The sequence below is a fragment of the Jaculus jaculus genome, chromosome 3 (assembly GCF_020740685.1).
Source record: "Jaculus jaculus isolate mJacJac1 chromosome 3, mJacJac1.mat.Y.cur, whole genome shotgun sequence".
Taxonomy (NCBI): Eukaryota; Metazoa; Chordata; class Mammalia; order Rodentia; family Dipodidae; genus Jaculus; species Jaculus jaculus.
In genome coordinates this window covers 60,991,228-61,016,538 of record NC_059104.1, presented here as the reverse complement: position 1 = coordinate 61,016,538, position 25,311 = coordinate 60,991,228, and the positions used below count along the sequence as shown (strand labels likewise).

The 25,311-nt window shown below is 38.5% G+C and overlaps 1 protein-coding gene across 2 annotated transcripts in view; it reads left to right on the top strand.

Moving 5' to 3' along the window:
* Vwa8 (von Willebrand factor A domain containing 8) overlaps positions 1-25,311 on the top strand; it is a 463,242-nt gene that overhangs the window by 62,892 nt on the left and 375,039 nt on the right. For both annotated transcript variants that reach the window (XM_004650767.3, XR_006636125.1), the window contains exons 3-4: positions 15,842-15,972; positions 19,753-19,863. In XM_004650767.3, the coding sequence (XP_004650824.2) occupies positions 15,842-15,972; positions 19,753-19,863 (242 nt within the window). The remainder of the gene's footprint in view (positions 1-15,841; positions 15,973-19,752; positions 19,864-25,311) is intronic.

Genomic DNA, 25,311 nt, shown 5'->3' with positions numbered 1-25,311 from the left:
TTTCGTAACTCAAGTTTTAATGTGACACCAAAAACAAAACAAAACAAAACAAAAACCATTGCCAAGGCCATTGTTTCAGAACTTTCCCTCTTCTGTCGTCAAGTCTTACATTTATGTCTTTTGTTAGTTTTGAATTTATTTCTGTATAGGCTATAAGATACAGGTCCAATTTAAATTTTTTTGCATGAGAATTAGGTTTTGGTTTTTTTTTTTTGAAATGATTATCTTTTCCAATATTTTATCCTTTTGGTGGCCTTGTTACAAATAGTTTATCATATATGTTTGGATTTATTTCTGTCTTGTTTGACCTATGTGTCTGTTTTTTACCAGCACCATATTATTTTGATTTCTATAGCATTACAATATAATTTTAACCTGAAGATTGTGATGGCTTCAGCTTTTTCAGCCTCAGAATTGTTTTGGCTATTCTGGGTTATTCTATGGTTCAATATGAAACAGGAATTGCATTGAATCTTCTTATTGTTTTTTATAGCATAGATATTTTACTAATGGGATATCTTCCTATTTTTTGTGCCACCTTCTGTTTCTTAAATTAATGTTATAGTTTTCAGTATCTATATCTTTTAACTCCTTGGTTAAATTTATGGGTATTTCCTTTAACATAAATGAGATATTTAAATTTTTTTCATTTCATATAAAAGTGATAATTTTTGTATGTTGATTTTGAATGATACAGGTTTACTGAATTTATTTATTAGTAACAGCAGGATTTTTGTGTTTGTACGTGGAATACTTGTGGTTTGTTGGGACCACATCTCCTACATGTAGAGGTGATGGTACTTCTTTCTTTTGGAATAGATAGTTTTCTTGCCTGATTGTTCTTCCCAGTAACTAGATTAAATCAAAATGATGAGAGTGGGCATCCTTGTAATCACCTTCTCATTGCTGGGATGAAGCTCTCAAAGGAAAACAGCCAATGGGAGGAAAGTGTTTTATTTTGGCTAACAGCCTTCTAGGGGAAGCTTCATGATGTTAGGGGAAAGCATGGCAGGAGCATAGGCTGGACATCACCTCTGCCACAGGTGGAAACAGCAGCAGGAGAGTGAGGCAAGCTCTGGGCAGGTGGATTTAGTTATAATACCTCAAAGTCTGCCCCTAGCAACATACGTCCTGCAGGAAGCCTCCACTTCCCAAATGGCCATCAGCTGGGGACCTAACATTCACAACATTTATAGTTTATTGGGGACATCTGATCCAAACCACCACACTTGGTTTATGCCAGATCTTAGTACAGAATCTTTTAGGTTTTTTTTAGCTATAGATTTTCAACACAGAGCCTTTAATATGTTGAAATTCTTTCCTAAACTGGAGTTATTATCAAGATAGGATTTGAATTTATTTTTTTGTATATCAGTTGAAAATGATCATGTAGTTTTATCTTTTCAGGTGATGTGTCACATAAATTTTCGTATGTTAAATCAGTTTTGTATGCTAGTGATAAAAGTCCTACTTGGGACTGATGCATAATCAGATGAGATTGGTGCATTCAGGCTGGTATGGCCATAGACAATGATGTGTAGTCTTTGGAGGTCTTAATGGATTCAGTTTAGTAATATTTTATTGAGAATTTTTGCCTTAATCTTCAAAGAAGTTGCCTATATACTTTTCTATATACTATATACTTTTCCGCTGATGTCTTTGGCTTTCAAGGCAATACTAACCTCATAAAACATGTTTAGAATTATTCTCTGTAGTATGGTTGTTGTTTTGCAAAGTTTGAGAAGTATTAGTACTAATTTGTCCTTGAATGTTTGCTAGAATTTGGCCATAAATCCATCCAGTCCTGTTTTTTTCTTTGTTGGATGGGTTTGATTACTTCCTCAATCTCTTGTTATTGATCTGTTCAGGCTTCATGTTTCTTCCTGATTCAGTTTTGTTTGTTTTCCTCTGGGAACTTATCCATTTCCTGTAGATTATTCAGTTATTGGTTCATAATAGTTCCTTGTGGTCCTTTTCATGCCTTAGGCAGCTTAGAGAATAAAAAGTCTAGCTAAGGGTTTTCTGGTACTCTCTCCTCCCATTCCCTTTTTCTCTCCCTTCCTTATGTTCTCTTCCTTCTTTCATGCTAGGGTTCCAAGACTTTTTCTTGTTGTTGTTTATTATTTATTTATTTACTTGATAGCGACAGACAAAGAGAAAGAGGTAGAGAGGGGGTGGGGGAGAGAGAGAGAGAGAGAGAGAGAGAGAAAATGGGCACGCCAGGGCCTCCAGCCACTGGAAATGAACTCCAGACGCGTGTGCCCCCTTGTGCATCTGGCTAACCTGGGTCCTGGGGAAGTGAGCCTCAAACCAGGGTCCTTAGGCTTCACAGGCAAGTGCTTAACTGCTAAGCCATCTCACCAGCCCCTGGGTTCCAAGATTTAAGCAGATTTTTTTTTCATTAGGCTACTTCCCCAACCCCTGAATTTTTCTTTGTTTTTATTTTAAAAAATCCAAAAAACTTAGTTTTCCTATTCCCTATTAATTTATATTTTACACTTTTTAAATTTCCTCCTGCTTAGTTTGGGGTTAGTATATTATTTTTCTAGTTCATGTAGCATAATGTTGGACAACTTGTTTGAGATCATTACTTGTTTTTAAAAAATGTATTTATTTATTTGTAAAGGTAGAGCTAGAAATAGAGATAGAGATAGAGATAGAGATGGAGAGAGAGAGAGAGAGAGAGAGAGAGAGAGAGAGAGAGAGAGAGAACACAATAGTGGGTATGTACGTGCCAGGGACTCTTAGTACTGCAAATGCACTCCAGATATATGCTCCATTCTGATTTTATGTGAGTACTGGAGAATCGTTCTGAGGTTGGCAGGTTTTGCAAGCAAGTACCTTTAATCACTGAGCCATTTCCCCAGCCATTGACTTTGTTTGTAAAATGTAGGCATTTATTTCTATAAACTTCCCTTTTACTTTTGCTTAATACCATAGGTTGTGGTATATTGTTTGCACTGCTGTTTGTTTCAAGTTTTGTTTTTTTTTCTTCAGACATGTAGTCCAAGTTAGTCTTGAACTCACTATGTATTTAAGCTGGCCTTGAATTCCTGATCTGCCTGTCTTAGTCTTTTGAGTGTTGGGAGTACAGGGTGTGCCACCACAACCAGCTGGAGATATTTGAAATTTTCCATTTGATTACTTCTTTGACCTGTTGCTTGCTCAGGAGCATGTTCAAGTTCTACATCTCTGTGAGATTTCCAAAATCTTTCATTTTATTTATTTCTGTTTTTGTATAGTTGTGGTCTGAAATGACATAGTGTGATTTTAGTTGTTTTTAATTTTTTGAGCTTGATTTTGACCTGACATATGGGCTGCATTGCAAAATGTTCCATGTGTGTAGAAAAAAATAAGTATTCAACTGGGCGTAGTGGCACTTGCTTTTAATCTCAGAACTTGGGAATCAGAGGTAGGAGGACCTTGTGAGTTCAAGGCCACTCTGAGACTACATAGTGCATTCCAGGTCAGTCTGGGTTAGAGTGAGACCCGACCTCAAAAACAACAAAAAAATAAAAATTAAAACAAAAAAATTAGTATTCTACAGCTTTGAATGAGAAGTTCTGTATATGTTTTATTAAAGGTCCATGTACCTTGTATTTCTCACTGACTTTCTATCTGGTTGATATATCCATTGTTGAAAATATTGTGTTGAAGCCCTATGTTATTTCAGTATTGTTATCTGTTTTCTCCCTTCATGTCCATTTTTATTAGTTTTATGTGCTCCAATGTTGGGCACATGCATATTTACAGATCTCATCCTCTTGATGAACTGACCCTGTTACTATTAAGTAATGATTTTTCTTTCTTTTTTTTTTTTGTTTGTGTGTGTAATGTGGTGTGATATGTGTAATAAATGCATGTGCACCTGTGCTCACCTGCTGTGGGGTGCACTTGCCTGCATTGGCCAGAGAGGAATGTTATGTTTCACCCTCTATCTATCTTCTACCCATTCATCCCAGAGCCTAGCAGTTTTTTTCTCATGAGCCCTGGCAATTTGGCAGTTCTATGGCCTTTGCTCCCTACAGGACCGGTATGCACATGGCCATGCCCAGCTGTTTATGTGGGTCCTGAAGATTGAACTGGAGTGGTCTCTCAGGCCTCCTTAGGCCCCCTTGCTTGCACAGGAAGTACTCTTAACTGCAGACCCATCTCTTTAGTCCCTCTGTTTATCTCTTTTGACAACTTTTTTTAAAAAAAATTTTATTTATTTATTTGAGAGCAACAGACACAGAGAGAAAGACAGATAGAGGGAGAGAGAGAATGGGCGCGCCAGGGCTTCCAGCCTCTGCAAACGAACTCCAGACGCGTGCGCCTCGGACCGGGGTCCTTAGGCTTCACAGGCAAGCGCTTAACCGCTAAGCCATCTCTCCAGCCCTCTTTTGACAACTTTTAAGTTTTCTCCTTTGATAATTATTGTTTTAGGACACATTGATCCTTCCCTTCATTTTCAGCCTGTGTGTAACCTTAAAGCTGGAGGAGTTTCTTGTAGGCAGCATAGATTTGAGGGACCTTTCTCTAGGACATACCCCAGCAGCTTGGGTCTAGGAGGTAGTGATGTATGGCTGTGACTTTGGCCTTGGGGAGAAGCACACAATACTGGCATTCCTCTGGGGAAGAAGGAGTGACCTAAAATCTTGGGCCCTGGAAAACACAATGAGGGTCCATACAGTAGTGACTTAACCCTGAAATGTTGGAATCAGTAGTGGCTGTGGCTCCATTTGTCTAGGTGAACTAACAATAAGGGCCCAGTAGTGACAAGATACATCTCTGGCATGGGCTTTGGAGGATGATAAGCAGTGTAATGAGGACTTCACCCCTTTGGAAGGTAGGAGTAGTTTAGCAAATAGTGTGGCTGCTTATTTTAGTTTCCAGAAGGAGGCATCTACTGGAGGATGGGATTGCATAGCACATCGAGGCTGTGATTCCCTGTGATGTAGGTACCACATCAAGATGATACTTTCAGGAATCATTCTGAGTTTGTTTGTAGGTGCTGTAACCTTGGTGTAAAAAAAAAAAAAACAAAAAAACAAAAACAAAACAAAACAAAACAAAACAAAACAAAACAAAAAAAAAACCATGACTACAAAGGTAAGAGGAAACTGGTTTCACAAGGGAAGGTGCTGTTTCAGATATAACACTCAGGGTGCAGCTACTCTGGTGGGTTAGAGGGCTAGGACATTTCCAGAGTGTAGGATATCTTGTTGACCTCAGACCCAGGGAATGAGAGAGCTTCATTAGTTCAAGGCTGTGAGAAAGGGTGAGGTATAACAATGATTGGGATTGGGGTATTATATGACACCAATATAGCTGGTCCTCAGAGGGTAGATACAGCTGTAGCTGAGCTCAGGAGTGCTAGGCTATTTGGTAGAATTGGTGTAGTGCCATGAAAGCCTATAGTATTGTGGGAAACAATGGCTGCTTACCACTGGAGCAAGTTGTGCTCCAGTCGTGGCCTTGTTCCATGATGGTGCAGCCCAGTAACAGTTTCAGTCAGCTGCATAAGGTAGTGGAAGATGTGGGCTGGGCAACCAGGCCAGTGTTGCTTTCTTTTAGGGCAGCAGAGCAAGTGAACTCTTGGGAATTCCCTCAGCTGCTTTCCTGTACTTATTTTGGTCAAAATGTAATTGTTTATTTGGTTTGTGAGTTCTAAAATTTTTTTGTTATTGATAACTTCTATAATTATAGACAATAAACCATGATAATTTCCTCCCCCCTCACTTTCACCTTCACAACTCCACTCTCCATCATATGCCCTTCCCCTCTCAATCAGTCTCTCTTTTATTTTGATGTTATCATCTTTTCCTTCTATCTTGATGGTCTTATGTAGGTAGTGTCAGCCACTGCAGGGTCATGGATAGGCATCTGGAAGAGTGTATTGTAAGGAGCCTTAGCCTTCCTTTGCCTCTTGTATTTTTTCTGCCACCTCTTCTGCAATGGACCCTGAGCTTGGAAGGTGTGATAGTGATGTTTCAGTGCTGAACACTCCTCTGTCACTTCTTCTCAGCACTGTAGTGCCTTTTGATTCATTCCAGAGGTCACTGCCATCTGAAAAGAGAAGCGTCTCTAACCAACAGTGAGAGTAGCATTTATATATGGATATGGACGTTAAGATAAGTGCTTACCTGGCAGTTTGGTGAGCATAATATGTAGATTTAACCAGACACCAGCAGGCATTACACCTCTAGGGCTCATGAATTCGCTCATCATAGGTTTTTAGTATCAGTGATGTATTCCCTCCCATGGGGCTTCCAGTCTAATTAGAGAGCAGTTGGTTTCCCCCATAACAAACATGCCACTATTGTACCCATTGGCTCATTTGGCCTGTCTGGCCTAAGTAAAGGCTTGCAGTGTCCACTGTTATTTATCTCCACTGATAATTTCTCTCTCTCTCATAGAGCTGCATTCAGTGTAGCGTTTTCCATCTTTCTGTCAGCTGGTCTATAGGGAGGAGGTTTTCAGCTTAGCTCCAGCTTGATTTCTCAGTGACCTTGCAGCCCCTATCTCCAGCAATAGGGTCTTACCATCTATTCCTGATAGGAAACCAAGAGCCTCAGCAATGGCCTGTCATGTTGTAGGGGCATCAAGGTTCTCCCTGGCCAATAACTCACTGGAAGGTATTCCGTCTCTGTCACTGCACATTTTCTAGTAACAATCTTTGGCTTTGGGATGCACCATTGTCCCAAAAAAGTAGGTTTCCATATGACTTGTTCATACCCTTGTCAATTTTGAGTAATCCCCCCCCCCATTCCTGTACTCAGTCTCTTTCCCTTACTCTACTTAGTCCTTCCTACCCCAAGTAATTTGTTCTTCTACTTAACATATATACAGTATCAACTCCTTAAGTCCTCCCCTCTCCTCCCTCCATTATAGCCTCTTTTAGCATACTGTCCTCTGCTACTGAGTTTTATTCCGACTTGTGCATTTCTTTTTGATATTTGGTGGAAAGAACTAAAAACTTCCAGTTGACCTAATTGGCCATTTTACTGATGTCACTTGCCAGTGACTCCATGTGGTATTTTCAGTTATCTATTCAATTATCTATTATTATTATTTTTTTTTAGTGAGTGAAAGAGAAAGAGGGAAGGAGGGAGGGAGGGAGGAAGAGAATTGGCATGCCATGGTCTCAGCCACTTGCACCAGCTAGTGTGCATGTGTGACCTTGTGCTTGCCTCACCTTTGTGTGTCTGGCTTATATGGGACATGCAGAGAGATTGAACAGGATTTCTAAATAGCATTTTAATTTTGAATTCAATTTTGGTCAGAGAATATGAATTGCACCTATTCTTGTAAATGTATATAGAATTTTACAAATGAATTTATATGCATTCTCATTTAAGAAAAAATATCTGGGCAGTCCTATAATCTTAACTACACAGGAGAATGAGGCAAGAAAATTATTTCAAGGACTTTCTGGACTATGGAGTGAGTTCAAAGCTAACTCAAGCCACTTAGTTAGAGACTTTGTTTCAAAATATGTACTTACAAAACGACTTCTGTGGTTATAGCTCAGTGGTAGAGTATTTGCCTAACATATGTAAAACACTAGGTTTAATCCCTGTTGCTAGGATAAAACACTCTACCAAAAGTGGCTGATGGGAGGAGAGAGTTTATCTTGGCTTACAGTGTTGTGTTTCATCATGGTAGGGAAAGGATTGCAGAGGCTGTGCATCAACATCTTACCATTGTAGCTTTCAGGAAGCAGTAAGAGTGAGCTGAACTCCTACTGGCAAAGGGAGCTGCTATAATACCCCTAAACTCTTCCCTAGCAACACACCTCCTACATCAGTGCATGACCTCCCCATTTGCCATTAGCTGTGGACCAAGTATTCAAAACACATGAGGCTATGGGGACATTTCACATTCAAACTGCCATACTCTAGCATTGGACAAAAAGAACCTATGTATATTATTTTGTGGCCATTTTCAGAAAGCAATATGTTATGGAAAATTGAAGACAGAATTCTTTTTTACAAAAATATTACATTTATTTATTAGAAAGCGAGTGGGCAGATAGAGGAAGAATGGGTGTGCCAGGGCCTCTAGCCATTGCAAATGAACTACAGATATATTTGCCACCTTGTGCATCTGGTTTACGGGGGTCCTGGAGAATCAAACCTGGGTCCTTAGGCTTTGCAGGCAAGTACCTTAACTGCTAAGCCATCTTTCCAGCCCTGAAGAGACAATTGTTAAAGGAAAAAAAAATATATATAAATGGTAAGTAGATATTTGAAAATGTTCAACATCCTTAAACATCAGGGAAATGCAAATTAAAATTGTGTTGAGATTGCAAGTTAGCCTTGTTAGAATGGCTATCACCAAGAAAGCATACAACTGTTGGCAAGGATGTGGGAAAAGAGAACTGCTTATATGCTGCTGGTGCAAATATAAACTGTTGCAACCACTATGCAAACTAATGTGGAGGTTCTTCAGAAAAATAAAAATAGAGCTATCTTATGATTCAGCTATGCCACTACTGGGTAAACATCTGAAGGAGTCTGAGGGACATCCCAGAGATACTTGCTAATCCATGTTTACAGCCCTAGTCACCATAGCTAAGGAATTGAGCTAGCCTAGATGTTCACCAACAGACGAATAGATTTAAAAATGTTTTATATTTATGCAGTGTAAATTTACTCAAATTAGAGTGAAATGTTATTTACAGAAAAATGCATGGAACATGTTAAGCAAAATAAGTCAGTTTCAGTAAGACAAGTATCACACATTTCCTCTCATGTAAAAGTCTAGACTTATAAAAATATACATGCATATTATATATATTGTTGCTGTCAGCTTTACATTGCTGGCAGAATACACCCAACCAAGAGCAGCTTATGGGAAAAAAAGGGTTTATTTTGGCTTACAGACTCAAGGGGAAGGTCCATGATGGCATTGTAAAATGATGTTATGTGAGAGGGTGGACATCTCCCCCTACCCCCTGGACAACATTAGGTGGACAACAGGAACAGGAGAGTGTGCAAACACTGGCAAGGTGATATTGGCTATAATACCCAAAGCCTGCCCCCAACAATAGACTGCCTTTAGGAGGCTTTAATTCCCAATTTGCCATCAGCTGGGGACGTAGCGTTCAGAACACTTAAGTTTATGGGGGACACCTGAATCAAACCACCGCATATGTGTGCATATGTTTGTGCATGTGTGTACGCATGTAGTGTGTGTGTGTCTATGTGTGCGTGCATGTGTGTGTGTGTGTGTGTGTATGGGACAGGAAAGAACAGGGATTACTTAGGAGGAGGAAGAGGACCAGAAAGAAGAGGGATGGAGGAGGAAGGAAGGGAAGATACAATGATCTATATGTATGAAAATGTCATAATGAAACACACTATTTTGTGTAGTACCAAAACAAAAAAAATATTCTGCAATTATTTACTTTGTGACTCCTTTTTACAAGGCAAAATATTGTGGAAATTTTCTTATATCTCAATATTTTCTACAACTCAACTTTAAAAAGTAACTTTTTGGGCTGGAGAGATTGTCCAGTGGTTAAGGCACTTGCCTACCAAGCTTAAGCACCTGAGTACAATTCCCCGTACCCACATAAGTCAGATGCACAGAGTGGTGCATGTATCTGGTATTCTTTTACAGTAACTGGAGGTCCTGGTGTGCCCATACATAACACTCTCTCACACTGCATCTCTCTGTGTACCAATAAATAAATAAATAAATAATATAAAATGTTACTTTAAATTTTTTTGAAATATAAAATATTTTGTTTATTTATTTGCAAGTAAACAGAGATAGAAGAGAGACGGCGGGGATATGGGGAGAATGGGCATGCCAGGGCTTGTGGCTACTACACACGAATTCCAGATGCATGTGCCACTGTGCATGTGGCTTTATGTAGGTACTGTGGAGTTGGACTTGGGTTATTAGACTTTGCAGGCAAGCCTTTAACCACTGATCCTTCTCTCTAGCCCCTCTAAAGTAACATTTGTATAAGATATTTATATGGCCTCAAAGTTAAAAAAAAAAAAAAACATAAAAAGGTACATATTGAGAAATCATACTTTTACTTTGCTTCCTTTCACATTATTTCCCATGTCATTAGCTTTCATGGTTTCTTTTTATCTTCTGAACAAACACTAACAAATATATAGAGTGCACAGTGTGACTCATTCATTACATGTGGATATGATTTATTTAATCTATATTGATGAATTTTCCTAATTTTAAGAAAAAACCAAGTACTTTGTGCTGATGTGCACATTTCATAGATGGCTAGCTTTATACAAACTGAGGTTTGTTTGTGTGTGTTTTTCTGTAACATCTTTTAGGCCTCTATCTACTCATCTTTCTGTTCTTGGTCCTGAGCATATGGTAGGCCCTGGATCCATATAGCTGTGTGAATGCTTTCATTCTTTAGCTCATTTAGTGAATGTGCATAATGATGATTTTAGACTTAAATACAGTGCATCCTGTCCTTTTGTCCCTTTGCTGTCACTGCTTCCACCTATTCCAGCGTACACGGGAGGATGGTAGATGAGACTTTAGGAGGCTGTAATTTCAGTGAGGAGATTAGCTATGCTTCTTTAGAAATCTTGATTTGTAATGTAAAATGTCAAATCCATGGGAGTGATAGACCTGGGTTTATGTCCCTCAGTGATTTTGTGGGTAGTTGTGGTGAATAAAATGAAATGTCATTGGAAAATACCTAACACAGGTTCTATAGATCAGGCTGTGGTGAGTTCTGTGTCCCTTCCTCTATTCTTTGAGGGTGGGCATTTGGCCTAGCAGGTTATTTGAGTATAAACTTAGGACCCAGTTCATCTCTACCTGGTATGCCAATTGCAACCTACCACCCAGGGCACAGCAGAAAGAGGACTTTGTAGGTGAGGAGAGACCATAGCTATAATAACCATACTTGAAAGATGTTACTGACAAAAAATGAGCAAGCTTAGATCCAGAAGAGTCAAAGCTCTTGTCCAAGGACACTGACAAAGGGCAGGGTGAAAAAAATGCTACTTGTTTGGTTTGAAATGCCTTTTCTTTTTAAAAAATATTTTGACTGGGCACATACCTTTGATCCCAGCACCTAGGAAGTATAGGTAGGAAGATAACTGTGAGTTCAAGGCCAGCCTGAGATTACATAGTGAATTTCAGGTCAGCCTGTTGTAAAGTGACACCCTACCTTGAAAGAGAAAAACAAAAATTAGCAGGGTTGGGGGGGTAGGGAGGGCAGAAAGGAGATAGAGAATGGACATCCCAGGGCCTTTTGCCACTGCAAAATAACTTCAGATTTATGTGCCACTTTGTGCATCTGGTGAATTGAACCTGGGCTTGCAGGCTTTTCAAACAAGTGCCTTTAACCACTGAGAAATCTCTACAGCCCATAAATGCTTTTTCAAATCATACCTGTCTTTTATTCAAAAACATTAGTAGACTTCCAGGATTTATTATAAGGGAATTTGAACTATGCTTGATTTCCTAGGATTTTAATTTTAATTTTTGCATACATGATAAAGTAGAATCTTGAAAATTATAATTATGAATACCCTACATTTTAAAAATTTATTTTGAGAGAAAGAGAGAGAGAGAAAGAGAGAGAGAGAAAGTATGAATGAATGGCAGTGCCAGGTCCTTCAGCTGCTGTGAAAGAACTCGAGATGTGTGTGCCCTCTTGTGACTCATGAATGACATTGCATGCTTGTGTCATTGTGCATCTGGCTACCGTGGATCTGGAGATTTGATCATGAGTTCTTAGGCTTTGCAGGCAAGCACCTTAACTGCTAAGCCATCTCTTCAGCTCCTAATTTGAATATTTTTAAAGCCTTTGAATATGACTGAACAAAAATAGTAAATACTCTTTTAAGAGGACAAATTTTGCCTAGGAATTTAGTAGAATTGAACTCAGCATGATCCAGATGTTTTATTTTTACACAGTAAAGGAAATCATAGAATGCCAGGTCAAGCTCTTTGATATTGTTTTGACATCAGTTTATTATTAGTGGCGTCCTGGAAAGTAGCATCTTTGTGTAAAGTCGGAGATGGGGCTTTCTCCCATGTGCTGGCTCTGTTTACATTAGATTATGCATGGCAGTTTGGCAGCTTGTTTTGCAGATGTTTGTAATGTACAGTCTTAAATCTTGCTTCTATTTCTGGCATGCTTTTAAGTATGATTCATGTGTTCTTGAGGCTATCCTAAAAATACCGTTAGTTTCAGACATTAATGTAAAATACACCACAGGCATCACAGCATACATAATGCATTCTTTCAGTAGTGTAATGTAATTTCCTGATCAATTAAATATGGAAGTTCTTGTTAAAAATACACTTTACTAAAAACATGAATAAAGAAAGTAGTGTTTTATCAAAAACTGTGTTCTCTGATGACAGAATTACTTAAAATAACTTTGAAACCTTAATAGAAAGAATAAAACATATCAATAATGTCACAAGAAAAGATAAATAGAATGTATGACCAGAATAGCAAATCTGCTAAATTTGATGTAGCCCTGTGGGGTCTCTACCTGTAGGGAAAATCTTGAATCTGGAGGTATGTGGTGTTATAAAGCTGTTTTTTTATTATTAGTTATGGACATAATCAGTATGTAAGCAGCACATGTTGGTACCATCCTTATGCTCATCCCTGCCCCCCTCCAAAGGGACCCTCCTTGTTGGGGATGCTGGTTATCCCCATGGGAATTATGGGTCATGCATTGTGGGGATAGCCATCAGTTATGGGGGAGAGGCAATGTGCATAATGTCCCAACTTGTGGCTCTAACAATCTTTCTGTACCCTCTTCTTTGAATTTCCCTGAGCCATGTTGGGATTGTTTTAGGCCTACTTTGGTGATGGACTCTTAGGAGCTTCTGTATCTCTCTATCACTGGTGTGGTAGGAGTCATAAAGCTTTTTTTAAAATTTTTTTTAAAATTTTTTATTTATTTATTTGAGAGCGACAGACACAGAGAGAAAGACAGATAGAGGGAGAGAGAGAGAATGGGCGCGCCAGGGCTTCCAGCCTCTGCAAACGAACTCCAGATGCGTGCGCCCCCTTGTGCATCTGGCTAACGTGGGACCTGGGGAACCGAGCCTCGAACCGGGGTCCTTAGGCTTCACAGGCAAGCGCTTAAGTGCTAAACCATCTCTCCAGACCTCATAAAGCTTTTAAAAGGGCCAATAGTCATGAGGCCTAGAATGTAAGCTTGGGTACACAGGACTGATGTTTGATATTGGTATATGGACTTACTAACCTTAGACAAATGGTACAACCTCTCCTGCTTTTATTTTCTCACTTTAAAATGGGAACAAGGCGGGCTGGAGAAATAGCTTAGTCGTTAAGCGCTTGCCTGTGAAGCCTAAGGACCCTGGTTCGAGGCTCGATTCCCCAGGACCCACGTTAGCCAGATGCGCAAGGGGCACACGCATCTGGAGTTCATTTGCAGTGGCTGGAGGCCCTGGCGTGCCCATTCTCTCTCTGTCTAACTGCCTCTTTCTCTCTGTCTGTCACTTGCAAATAAATAAATAAAATTAAAAAAAAATGGGAACAAGGAATATTTACAAGCACAGCATTTATTTTTGCTAGAGCTTGTTATATAATCCTTACAACCAATATACAAGTACAGTTATCTGTTAAATAGATTGGGAGCTGAGCATTGAGGGCTTAAATGACTTGATTAGGTTTTGACAACTAATAAACAACTGTGTTGTAAACTGAACCCAGTCTGTCTTGAATATTTGTCCTTACATACTGTTGTCTGCTGCCTCCTAGGCTTGCTGTGAGATCCAAGTCATACGGTATTAATAAATCATATCTATTTTTGCTTAGCACATAGTATTAATGCAGTAAGTTATGACATGTAATTAATTAAGGCCTTTTGACATAGAGTCTCTGTATAGTCCAGGCTGGCCTGGAACTAACTGTGTAGTCTAGGCTGGCATTGAATTCTTACATCCTCCTGAAAGCACCTATTTTTATGTTGAATTGAGACTTATGAAATATAACTTATATTTTATCATATTTTAGCAAAAGAGGCCTTGAGAAAAAGAAATATCCATATAACATTTCTCAGTAGGAGTACCATTGATCTACTGGGCAGGAGGGGACTCTTAGACATTAAAGTTAGTATCACTATTAGTGTACCTACTTATACCTTATTCCCCAAATCTTTTCAACAACTTAAAGCATTTCTAAGTGCCCTCTGGCCATCTAGGGTGATGATGGTGCTGTCCCTGTTTGAGAACTATAGAGTGATAAGAAGAAAGGAAGGCACTGCTGAGAACTGTCAGCTGAGCAACATGCTGAAGTGGAAGGCACTCCCATGAGCATTCACAGGACTACATGCAATTCCTAGGGCTCTAGCTTTAAATAACTTCATGTCTTTCTCCCTTAAGAAAGAACATTGGTGTGCACATTGCTCTATTATTGTAGGGATGTTGGGCCCCGAAAGGCCCAGGTGTGAGGCCTAGTGGAACTTCCTGAGCCTAGCTGAAGTTTGGCGACCTGTCTCTGGCCAGCTATGACTCAGCAGGATGCCTAATGGCTTCTGGCCTGCTACATCCGCATGGCAATTGTAATTACTATTTCAATAGTTAAAGTTTACTATTGGCCCTTACCTCTGCCCCCATCCTAAAATCCCCACCTTCATCCCCAACATGATATAAGCAACTGCTCAGAGTAATAAAGCGAGTTGTTTCTGCATGGAAAAGACTCCCGACTCAGTGTGGTTTGTCTCAGGTGGCCAGGAGAGGTTTCTGAGTCGTCCGACGCTCATCATCCCCTCAACCCCTAGGGAGGAACCAGCAGGCCTGGTCCTTCCCTTGGCACTACCTGTGCGGGAAGAAGCCCCGCATAGGTACAGTTTTGATTTTACTCCAGTTTACTTAATAGAGATAAGTTATCCATAAACTAAATTATTTCTGAAAGTAGAAACTTGTGAGGGGAAAATCCCATATTGATTAACTGCATTGGATTTTTAAACACTTTGAAAATGAAAATAGTGCCAATGTCAAGACATTTAAAATGGACTGGAACTATAGATAACTAAGCTGAGACCCTGTTATCATGAATAGTTACCAGTAGTTATAAACAGTATGGTGAGAGGAAGTAGAAGAGACTAACTTGACTTTATGTTCTAGACTTTTCACAGTGTAAAATTTAAATAGCCCAGGAAATGGAAGGTCAGGCGCATTGCCAAAACTGGATACAAACAAGAAGCAGAGTATGTAAGGTAGGCTTGTGGGCAGATGAAGCTGATATTTGTGAAAATTTAAAGAAAAAACTTGAGTTTTTATTGCATTTTGCTATCAGAGTGAAGAGGTAGTTGTTGTGCAGTAGAGAAAGGACACTTCCAGATAATTATTCAATTGTTCTTTCAAGTTTTAAAACGTAGGGTATGACACTGTTTTGATATGTGTTTGATATTTGTTCTGCTTAGTGTTGATAATAGTTTCATTGTGAAACAGCATTGAAAGTGAAAACTTGGGGTTGGAGAGATGACTAAGTGGTTAAGGTGCTCACTTGTAAAGCCTAAAGACCTAGGTTCAATTCCCCAGTACTCACATAAGCCAGATGTACAAGGTGGCACATGCATCTGGAGTCTATTTGCAGTGGCTGGAGGCCCTGGTGCACTCATTTTCTATCATCTATTCATCTCTCTCTCTCTCAAATAGACAAACAAATAAGTAAGTAAATAAAATATTTAAAGATTTAAAATTAAAAAAAAAGAAAAAAGTAAAAAGTCACCAGTATGTATAGTCTCTCAGTGTTGTAGGTCATATGTATGGAAATGTGTATTTTTAATACATAGTCTGCATTGTTTGGAGAGTTGTGTTGTTATAGTCTGATTTGTCTTTCATTTTCTCTTTTTCCTCTGTAAAGTTTCAGAATCTCCAGCTCAGTCCGTGGTCCAGCATCTAAGATGGATAATGCAGAAGGATCTTTTGGGACAAGATGTCTTTCTAATAGGACCTCCTGGGCCTTTTCGACGCTCTCTTGCTATGCAGTATTTGGTAAGCAATAGATTCTTGTCAATTTCTAAGAGCCTTAACTTTGATTAAATGAAGATTAAGAATTTATAAAAATACCAGAAGTAGTCACTAATTGAAATAAATGCTATCATCAAAAGATGACTTGTTTGTAAATGGTTTGGCAACATTTATTTGGGAATCATATTCACATTTATCTTGTATAGCTTCAGTAGGCTTTTCTTTTTTATTTTCTTCTTTCCCTTCCTTTCTCTTCTTTTTCCTCCCCTCCCCTCCCCTCCCCTCCCCTCCCCTCCCCTCCCCTCCCCTCCCCTCCCCTCCCCTCCCCTTCAGAGACCATACTGTCTCATTGAGATTTTGTTTCTGACAAGATTGAAGTTTGTTAGAGTTGTAAAGTGAGAGGAGTTAGGAGATCATAAGGGCTTAGTTCAAAGCATAAGGCTGGGTGTGTTCTTAATCCTTAGGAGGCAGATATAGGAGAATCACTGTGATTTCAAGGCCAGCCTGAGACTCCATAGTGAATTCCAAGTCAGCCTGGGCTAGAACAAGACCCCTACCTTAAAAAATAAAGCAAAACATAAATAAATAAATAAAAGCAGCATTGGTTTGTAGGAATGAAGTCTGTATCTTTAGAAGCAACCTCTATAGTAACCTTAACTAAAATTGAAACTGAAATGCAACTGAAATGCAGCTGTGCATCTGTGGGCTATGGAAATACACATATATGAAAATACATTGTAGCAGACAGATTCAGGTTCACTGAGATAAACATCCAAACCAGGCACAGTTATGGAGGAAGGGATATTTATTGAAGCTTACAGATCCAGGGGAAGTGTCATAAATGGCAGAAGAAGCTGGCCTGCCTTCACAGGACCAAGCAGAGAGAAAAGTACAAGCCAAAAGCCAAAAACCAAAAGCCACACAGCACACTTCAGGAACTCCTTCTAGGCACACTTTGCATATCTTTAGATTGAAACCTGAAACCCACCACCACACCTTAAGATCCACCCAGTGATATTGCCTCCAGCCAGGTGGCTGTAGATGCAAACTACAAACAAATAAACAACTGAATATATTGGGGGCCATCTATTTTATTCAAACCACCACACACAGTATGAGCCCAAGCTACCCTGTAAGCTCTACAATGAACACTGTTGTTACTTACACTAGTCTATAACAACATTGACTTAATAAAATCCAGAGCTGATAATGTCATTCCTTAAATGTAGAAATTTTGGGGCAAGCCAACTGAATCAACAAGAAATTAGAGGTAATTTGATAGTTGTTTTTGTTTGGTATTTATCTTATGTGATGATGATTATAGATTATTTATCAAAATTCAGCTGACCACTGCTCCCTTCTTCTGGTACTGAATTTGAGCTTGCTCACTCCTTCATCATGAGCCAGTGCACGAGGGAGGAGACCAGTACTTCTCTTGGCTGATGAAGAATCAAAGAACTTGTCAAGACTGGGAAGAATTATAACCTTACTTTCCATTTGGGAGCTTTACCTCTGGTGCAGTTTAATACAAAGAAACACACATTTGTCAATCACTGTGAATGCCAGTTTTCAGGAAGGGAAGGAACACTCACCAGACAAAGCAGGCATGAAGGTATTAGTGATTTGTCCCAGAAGGAAGAAGGAGGGCATTTGCTAGAAGGAGAAATTTCTACTTTACTCCAAATTTGGTCCTCACACAGAATTCATTTGTATTTAGAACAGCATTGCTTGGTATTATCACAAGGTCACCATTATTTTTAGTCTCTAAAAATTCTTCCTTCTTTCCATTTATTTGTAAAGATAGGGCATCCTGAAACCAGCAGACAATACAAAGAATAACAATAAAAAAGTTATCAGTATGAAGTAGAGCTTAGGGTGAAAAGAAAAATGATTTCCTTGTGGGGGGGAACCTTGTTCTTTAGTAATGGCATGTTCTCTTAACTTTTTCCTACATACTCCAGTAAGTTAATTTGTTCTGTTTAATAAAAACTTACTGTATGCCTGATTTGGTTAGATAATGTCATTCTGACTTCAAAAATTTAAAAACAAGAGTAATGTTGAATTTTTTCCCCAAGGCTATATTTATTTATTTGTTAATGTATAATTTTTTTATTGACAACTTCTGTACTTACAGACAATAAACCATGATAATTCCTTCCCGTCCCCGACTTTCCCCTTCACGATTCCACTCTCCATCATATCCCCTCCCTCTCTCTGTTAGTCTCTCTTTTATTTTGATGTCATCATCTTTTTTCTCCTATTATGAGGGTTTTTTGAAGGTACTGCTAGGCACTGTAAGATTATGGGTATTGAGACCAATTTCTGTGTGGACAGTTGCATTGTAAGGAGTCGTACCCTTCCTTTGGCTCTTACATTCTTTCGGCCACCTCTTCCACAATGGACCCAAGTAATATTTAATTTGTTTAAAACATAGCTGTTATATAGGGCAAAATAACATTAAGAATAGATAAATTGGGCTGGAGAGATGGCTTAGTGGTTAAGCACTTGCCTGTGAAGCCTAAGGACCCCGGTTCGAGGCTCAGTTCCCCAGGTCCCACGTTAGCCAGATGCACAAGGGGGCGCACACGTCTGGAGTTCGTTTGCAGAGGCTGGAAGCCCTGGCGCGCCCATTCTCTTTCTCTCCCTCTATCTGTCTTTCTCTCTGTGTCTGTCGCTCTCAAATAAATAAATAAACAAAAAATATTTTTTAAAAAAAGAATAGATAAATTATTTTGGAAAAGTAGATTCTGATATTTTCTCATTCAGATCAAATGACTTTGGGGGGACATTTTTTTAATCTCTCCCTCTTTTTGCCCCTTTAATTTCCTACTCCTCTCTTTTGTTTCCTTTAGCTATGCCTGTGTATAACTCTTTTGATGACCTCACTGTTGGTCTTTAACTTTTAATTTTTACATGTGGTATGATATTTAAAATATTGTATAGTTTGGGTCAATGGAATAAACTAATTGTATCACACTTTAAAAAACTATTTTTATTTATTTATTTATTTGACAGAGAAAGAGGGAGGGAGTGAGAGAGAGAGAGAGACAGAAAGAGAGAGAGAGAATGGGCATGCCAGGGCCTCCAGCCACTGCAAACTAACTCCAGATGTGTGCGCCCCCTTGTGCGTCCTGGAGAATTGAGCCAGGGTCCTATGGCTTTGTAGACAAATGCATTAAGCACTAAACCATCCCTCCAGCCCTTGTATCACGGTTTTTTAAAGAAGATGAATATTACATATAGAACTTTTTATTATTTTGGGGAAGACCAAATAAGGCTTATTACCCACTTACTAATGATGATATTTGAAAATTCTATAGGATAAATTAAAATCTAAATTTTGAGTATTGTTACCGAATTCTATTAATTCAGGGCTGGAGAGATGGCTTAATAGTTAAGGTGTTTGCCTGCAAAGCCTAAAGTCCTGGGTTTGATTTCCCACTACCCATGTATGCCAGATGCCCAAGGTGGCACATGCATCTGAAGTTCATTTGCAATGGTTAGAGGCCCTGACACACCCATTCTCTCTCTGTCTCTTTTCCTCTTTCTCTTTCTCCCTCAAATAAATAAATAAAATATATAAAATAGGATTCAGTACAGCATAAATAAAACTAGGGATATTATATATATGTATGCATATACATATATATGATCCAATTCATTGTAATTTTCTTAAACTCAAAACGGAAAAAATTTGAATCAAGAATTACATTGATATTGCTTTTCTCCTAGGAAGCAGCATTGTTGAATAACTTGCTGAAACTTTGATTTGGGTTTTGACTAACTTTCTTCTCTGTTCTACAGGAACTTACTAAACGAGAGGTAGAATATATCGCCTTGTCTAGGGACACCACTGAAACCGACCTCAAGCAGAGACGAGAGATCCGTGCAGGCACAGCCTTTTACATTGACCAGGCAAGCTCTCATCCTCCTGCCTGTGGCTGACTTCTAGCTGTATGAAATTGATTTTTAAAGTGGAAAGAGAGTAGCTTATGTATCACTGTAAGATAGATGTCCTTTATTCTCTCTAGACAGATTTAATTTAGATATTTTGGTTTCCCTGTTCTTGGAAATGTCTTCTTGATTTAGTTGTGAAGGAGAAATCCCAGGTGAAATGATGGTTCTAATATACCAGCAAAGATCGGTGGGCTCAGCTCTTCATTGTTAATTGCTTCCTATCCCTTGTTTTAAAAATCTGATTTTCTAGACAGAAAAATCAAGGATATTTCAACATAATTATTCTCAATCTAAAGGTCAGCTGGGAAAATTTGAATTAAAGTGTATGACATTAAATACTTCCTAGAACTATAGTTTTTGAAGGATGCTTACTATAATTCCTTTCTTTAAGCATTTTGCTTAAAATGTTAAATATTGCTCTTTAAAATACCTCACTGAGGGCTGGAGAGATGGCTTAGCAGTTTAGCACTTGCCTGTGAAGCCTAAGGACCCCGGTTCGAGGCTCGGTTCCCCAGGTCCCACGTTAGCCAGATGCACAAGGGGGCGCACGCGTCTGGAGTTCGTTTGCAGAGGCTGGAAGCCCTGGCGTGCCCATTCTCTCTCTCTCCCTCTATCTGTCTTTCTCTCTGTGTCTGTCGCTCTCAAATAAAAAAAAAAAAAAGAAAAAGAAAATTTGAATTAAAGTGTATGACATTAAATACTTCCTAGAACTATAGTTTTTGAAGGATGCTTACTATAATTCCTTTCTTTAAGCATTTTGCTTAAATGTTAAATATTGCTCTTTAAAATACCTCACTGAGGGCTGGAGAGACGGCTTAGCAGTTTAGCACTTGCCTGTGAAGCCTAAGGACCCTGGTTCGAGGCTCAATTCCCCAGGACCCACATTAGCCAGATGCACAATGGGACACACGCGTCTGGAGTTCGTTTGCAGTGGCTAGAGGCCCTGGTGTGCCCATTCTCCCTCCCTCTCTCTCTCTCTCTCTGCCTCTTTCTCTCTCTGTCTGTTGCTCTCAAATAAATTAGTAAAAATAAAAACAACAACAACAACAACAAAAAATACCTCACTGAAAATAGGATGGAGACTACAAGTAATCAATATATACAGAAACAATTTCAAATATACAACAAACTTATAGGGAGATACATGATTTTCTTGTTTGTAAACATAAAAATAAAACAAAAATAGGTAAATTTAAAGAGTTCTTTAAATTCTAATACCCGCTATTGATAAAGAAGAGGGGATGAGGAAGCAACATTTTTCCAGCCCTAAGAGATTATATCTTTAATTACCATCTGGTAACACTTGCACTGTAGGCGAATCAACATAGGTGAAATCATACCTGAAGTTTTTCTCTGAGGATTGGGAGAAAATTTGGGAGTATTACTGTAGCTAATATTATACTGATATACATGTTATTCCCAATTGTCATTCCTATTGGACAATATAACAAAACATTCAAACCCTTAGTTAAAACTTCTGATTTGAAGCCGGGCGTGGTGGCGCACGCCTTTAATCCCAGCACTCGGGAGGCAGAGGTAGGAGGATTGCCATAAGTTCAAGGCCACCCTGAGATGACAGAGTTAATTCCAGGTCAGCCTGGACCAGAGTGAGACCCTACCTTGAAAAACCAAAAAAAAAAAAAAAAAAAAAAACTTCTGATTTGTCCCTCATTCTCTTGAAGGACTAAGGATGGTTGATTAAGAAAAATTGAACTAAACTGCTCCCTTTGAAGGTCCAAATTAGGTTACTAGTAGTATAGACTAGGGAATATGTACTTTCTTTCACAGTCATATTCATTTTTCTTATGAAAATCATTCTAAAGATGCATGTGCATATGAATTTATTTATTAACAACATACTAGATGACTCATCTGTGCCAGGCACTGTTTAAATGCACTAAACAAAGGAAACAGAATCTCTGTCATTATAGAGCCCATGTTTAGTTAGAAAGACATTAGCAGTAAAGAAGGATAGTATAAAAGAGAAAATGGTAATGACATAGAGACTTTTAAAAGACCTATAATATGAATATGTTTTATAGTTTTCTGCCTATATGTGTGTCTTATTATCATGTGATGAGTACTTTTAACAAAAGTAATATGCTATATATATATAAAATTTAAAGCATTTTGTTATTGCTATTTTTCAAAAGATATTAACTATTTCTGAAAAACATGATTTTTTTATGTCTGTCCAATATTTTACCAAATTGTAATGATGCTAACATTCCTGTTTTGTGTACTATTCTCATGTTGCTACTCATTCAGATTCTTTCTCACTTTTCACTTTTACAAATAGCATTTTATGAGCATTATTGTCCTTCTATCTTTTTTTGTTTTGTTTTTGTGGTAGGGTCTCACTCTAGCTGAGGCTGACCTGGAATTCACTATGTAGTCTTAGGGTGGCCGAGAACTCATGGTGATCTGCCTACCTCTGCCTCTTGAGTGATGGAACTAAAGGTGTGTGCTACCACTCCTAGCATTTTTTCTTTTCTCTTTTCTCTTCTCTTCTCTTCTCTTCTCTTCTCTTCTCTTCTCTTCTCTTCTCTTCTCTTCTCTTCTCTTCTTTCTTTTTTTTTTTTTTTTTTTTTTTTTGAGGTAGGGTTTTACTCTAGCTCAGGCTGACCTGGAATTCACTATGTAGTCTCAGGGTGGCCTTGAACTCTTGGTGATCCTCCTACCTCTGCCTCTCGAGTGCTGGGATTAAAGGGGTGCGCCACCATGCCTGGGCCTTCTGTCTTACTATGATCTGATGAGTGTTTTAGACTTGAATCCTGAAAGTACCATTATTAGTAGAAAAATATAGACATTTATAAGAACCTTGCTATTTATAGCCAAATTGCTTTCCAGGTAAGGAAAGCATACTTATTTTCTCACCAGTGCCATGTGGATGATTATCTCATGGAATCTTGTCAGTGATGAGTGTCTCTGTATACTTGGATAAACTGATAGGCTTCACTTTGTATTCAAAATTATTAAGTATACTGTTTCCTTTTTATTTATTGGCTCTTGTTACTATAAGATGTCAATCAGTAGTGACGTTGGAGAGAGAAGTGCTGACATAATAAGCTGTAGCCCATGAAGACGGTGTTGAAATGGACACCCTTCTCATCTGTGTAAATGTTTGCCTCAAGTCCTCTACTTCTTATGAAGATACTTTCATTATTTTATGGAATTCCCTTGCTATGTAATTTATAAGATAGGCTTTTCAAAGAATTAGTTAAAAAGCAAAATAGTGAAAATTTACTGGTAGTATTGCAGTACCCAAAGAGAAGTAGAAACTAACCAAGATATTTTGCTGTCAACTATCATTTGTCCTAGAAGATAAAATAACCTAAACAATCCTTAAATAATTGACATATTAAATTTAGCCTTTTTTATGAACATGTTTACATTGTCATTTATACTGTGTATTGTCACATGACTCCAATGAGCTGGGAAAGAAGGCTTTTAAGTCAATTTACAATCACTTGCATTACTCAACTACAAAGCACTACAAGTTAGCTTGCAAGATGGAAATGTTTGAGTGACTTTCTTTTAACTTTTTCTAAGGTAGGAAATCTTTATATTCATCTTAATTTCTTTTATGTGAATTTGTATTTGGTAGTATATTAAATATAATTTATTTTGAAGCATAAAATACATCTTAAGCAATTATGTAATACTTTTATATATTCTCTTCTACTTTAGATTATTCTTGGTTCTCATTATAAAAGAAAAAAATCTAGACTGAAAGTCAAACAAAAACAAAAAAGCATTACTTAAGAGCTATAGATCACAAAAAATTTCTTAATAAATTGAATAACATAATGATATCAATAAGAAATTAAGATATTTATCTTGTCTAAATGCCTTTTATTGACTTCAGCAGATAAGGAAAAATATTTACTTATAATCTTGATTTCACTATGGATGCTAAAGCTACTTTATCTTTCCATATGTAGCTAGTGTTGAAATAACACTGTTGTATTTAGAAGTTCACTCATGAATGAAGTATTTGGAATTTAGAAACCGTTTCCACATAGAAACACGGTTATAAGGAGTGACTGAGTTTTGTACTTGAACCAGATCTGTTGGAGACAACAGTACCATTCTGTGTTCTAATTATCACAGCTGGAGACTGAAATGTTTACTCTGGCATTGAGACAGTCGGAGCTCAGGCCTTGACTCCTAATTGTGTTGCTGTCCTACTGAGGGGTAACTCTATCTACCTGTGTAATTTGATCTGTTTGGGCACATTTATAAAGATCAGTTAAAAAACAATCATGGGGAAATGAGAGGACTTATTGAAGAAGCACATTTTTGCTTGGTGCTAAAGCATCTAATCCTCAGAACCTCCTTAGGATGGCGATTACTTCCCCATCTTATAGATGAGGCAATGAAAGCTTACATGGCTGCAGTTACATAACTGAAAAGTATCAGAGGTAGGAGTTGAGCCAGCTCTGTACAACTCCAAAGCTCACGTTCCTGCACTGTATTCTGCTACTTCCCTAAGAAGCAGTGATGGTGATCCCAATATCTCATGGGCCACAGCAGTGGCCAGTGACACTGATGATGCTCACAACAGCAGCTAATTGTTTTATTTTCAAAATATTTTCTTTATTTATTTGAGAGAGAGAAAGAGGCAGGGGGAGGGGCTGGCGAAATGGATATGCCAGGCCTCTAGCCACTATAAACAAATTCCAAATGCATGCATCAACTTGTGTATCTGGCTTTATGTGGATACTGGGGAATAGAACTTGGGTCCTTTGGCTTTGCCAGTAAATACCATAAGCTCTAAGCCATCTCTCTAGTCCAAGCAGCTAATTTTTTTTTTTTTTCGAGGTAGGGTCTCACTCTAGCCCAAGCTGACCTGGAATTCACTATGGAATCTCAGGGTGGTCTCAAACTCACAGCGATCCTCCTACCTCTGCCTCCCAAGTACTGGGATTAAAGGCGTGCATCACCATGCCCAGTTGCAAGCAGCTAATTTTTAAAAAGAAAATAAACTTGGATTTTTTTTCATATAGATCATAGCTATAACTGAATGTCAGTACTACATAATTATGTATTTATAGTTTATTTGGGTCAGATATTATAATCAAGGCACAGTGAAATGTGCTTTGAATTTCTAAAACTAGGTCAGGTAACACAGTTGATTGGGTTACAATTCTAATGAGGCTAAGACCTAAGGGTTCATGTATGTGCAGGCTAGTATTGTCCTTAGAAGCCTTCTTGCTACAAAACAACCCTGACTTTGTCTCGTTATCCCCCCTCCCCCCCTTTTTTTTTTTGAAAGAAAGGAGCTTTGTGGGCAGGCATGGTGGCACACACCTTTAATCCCAGCACTTGGGAAGCAGAGGTGGAAGGATCACCATGAGTTTGAGGCCACCCTAAGACTACATAGTGAGCTCCAGGTTAGCCTGG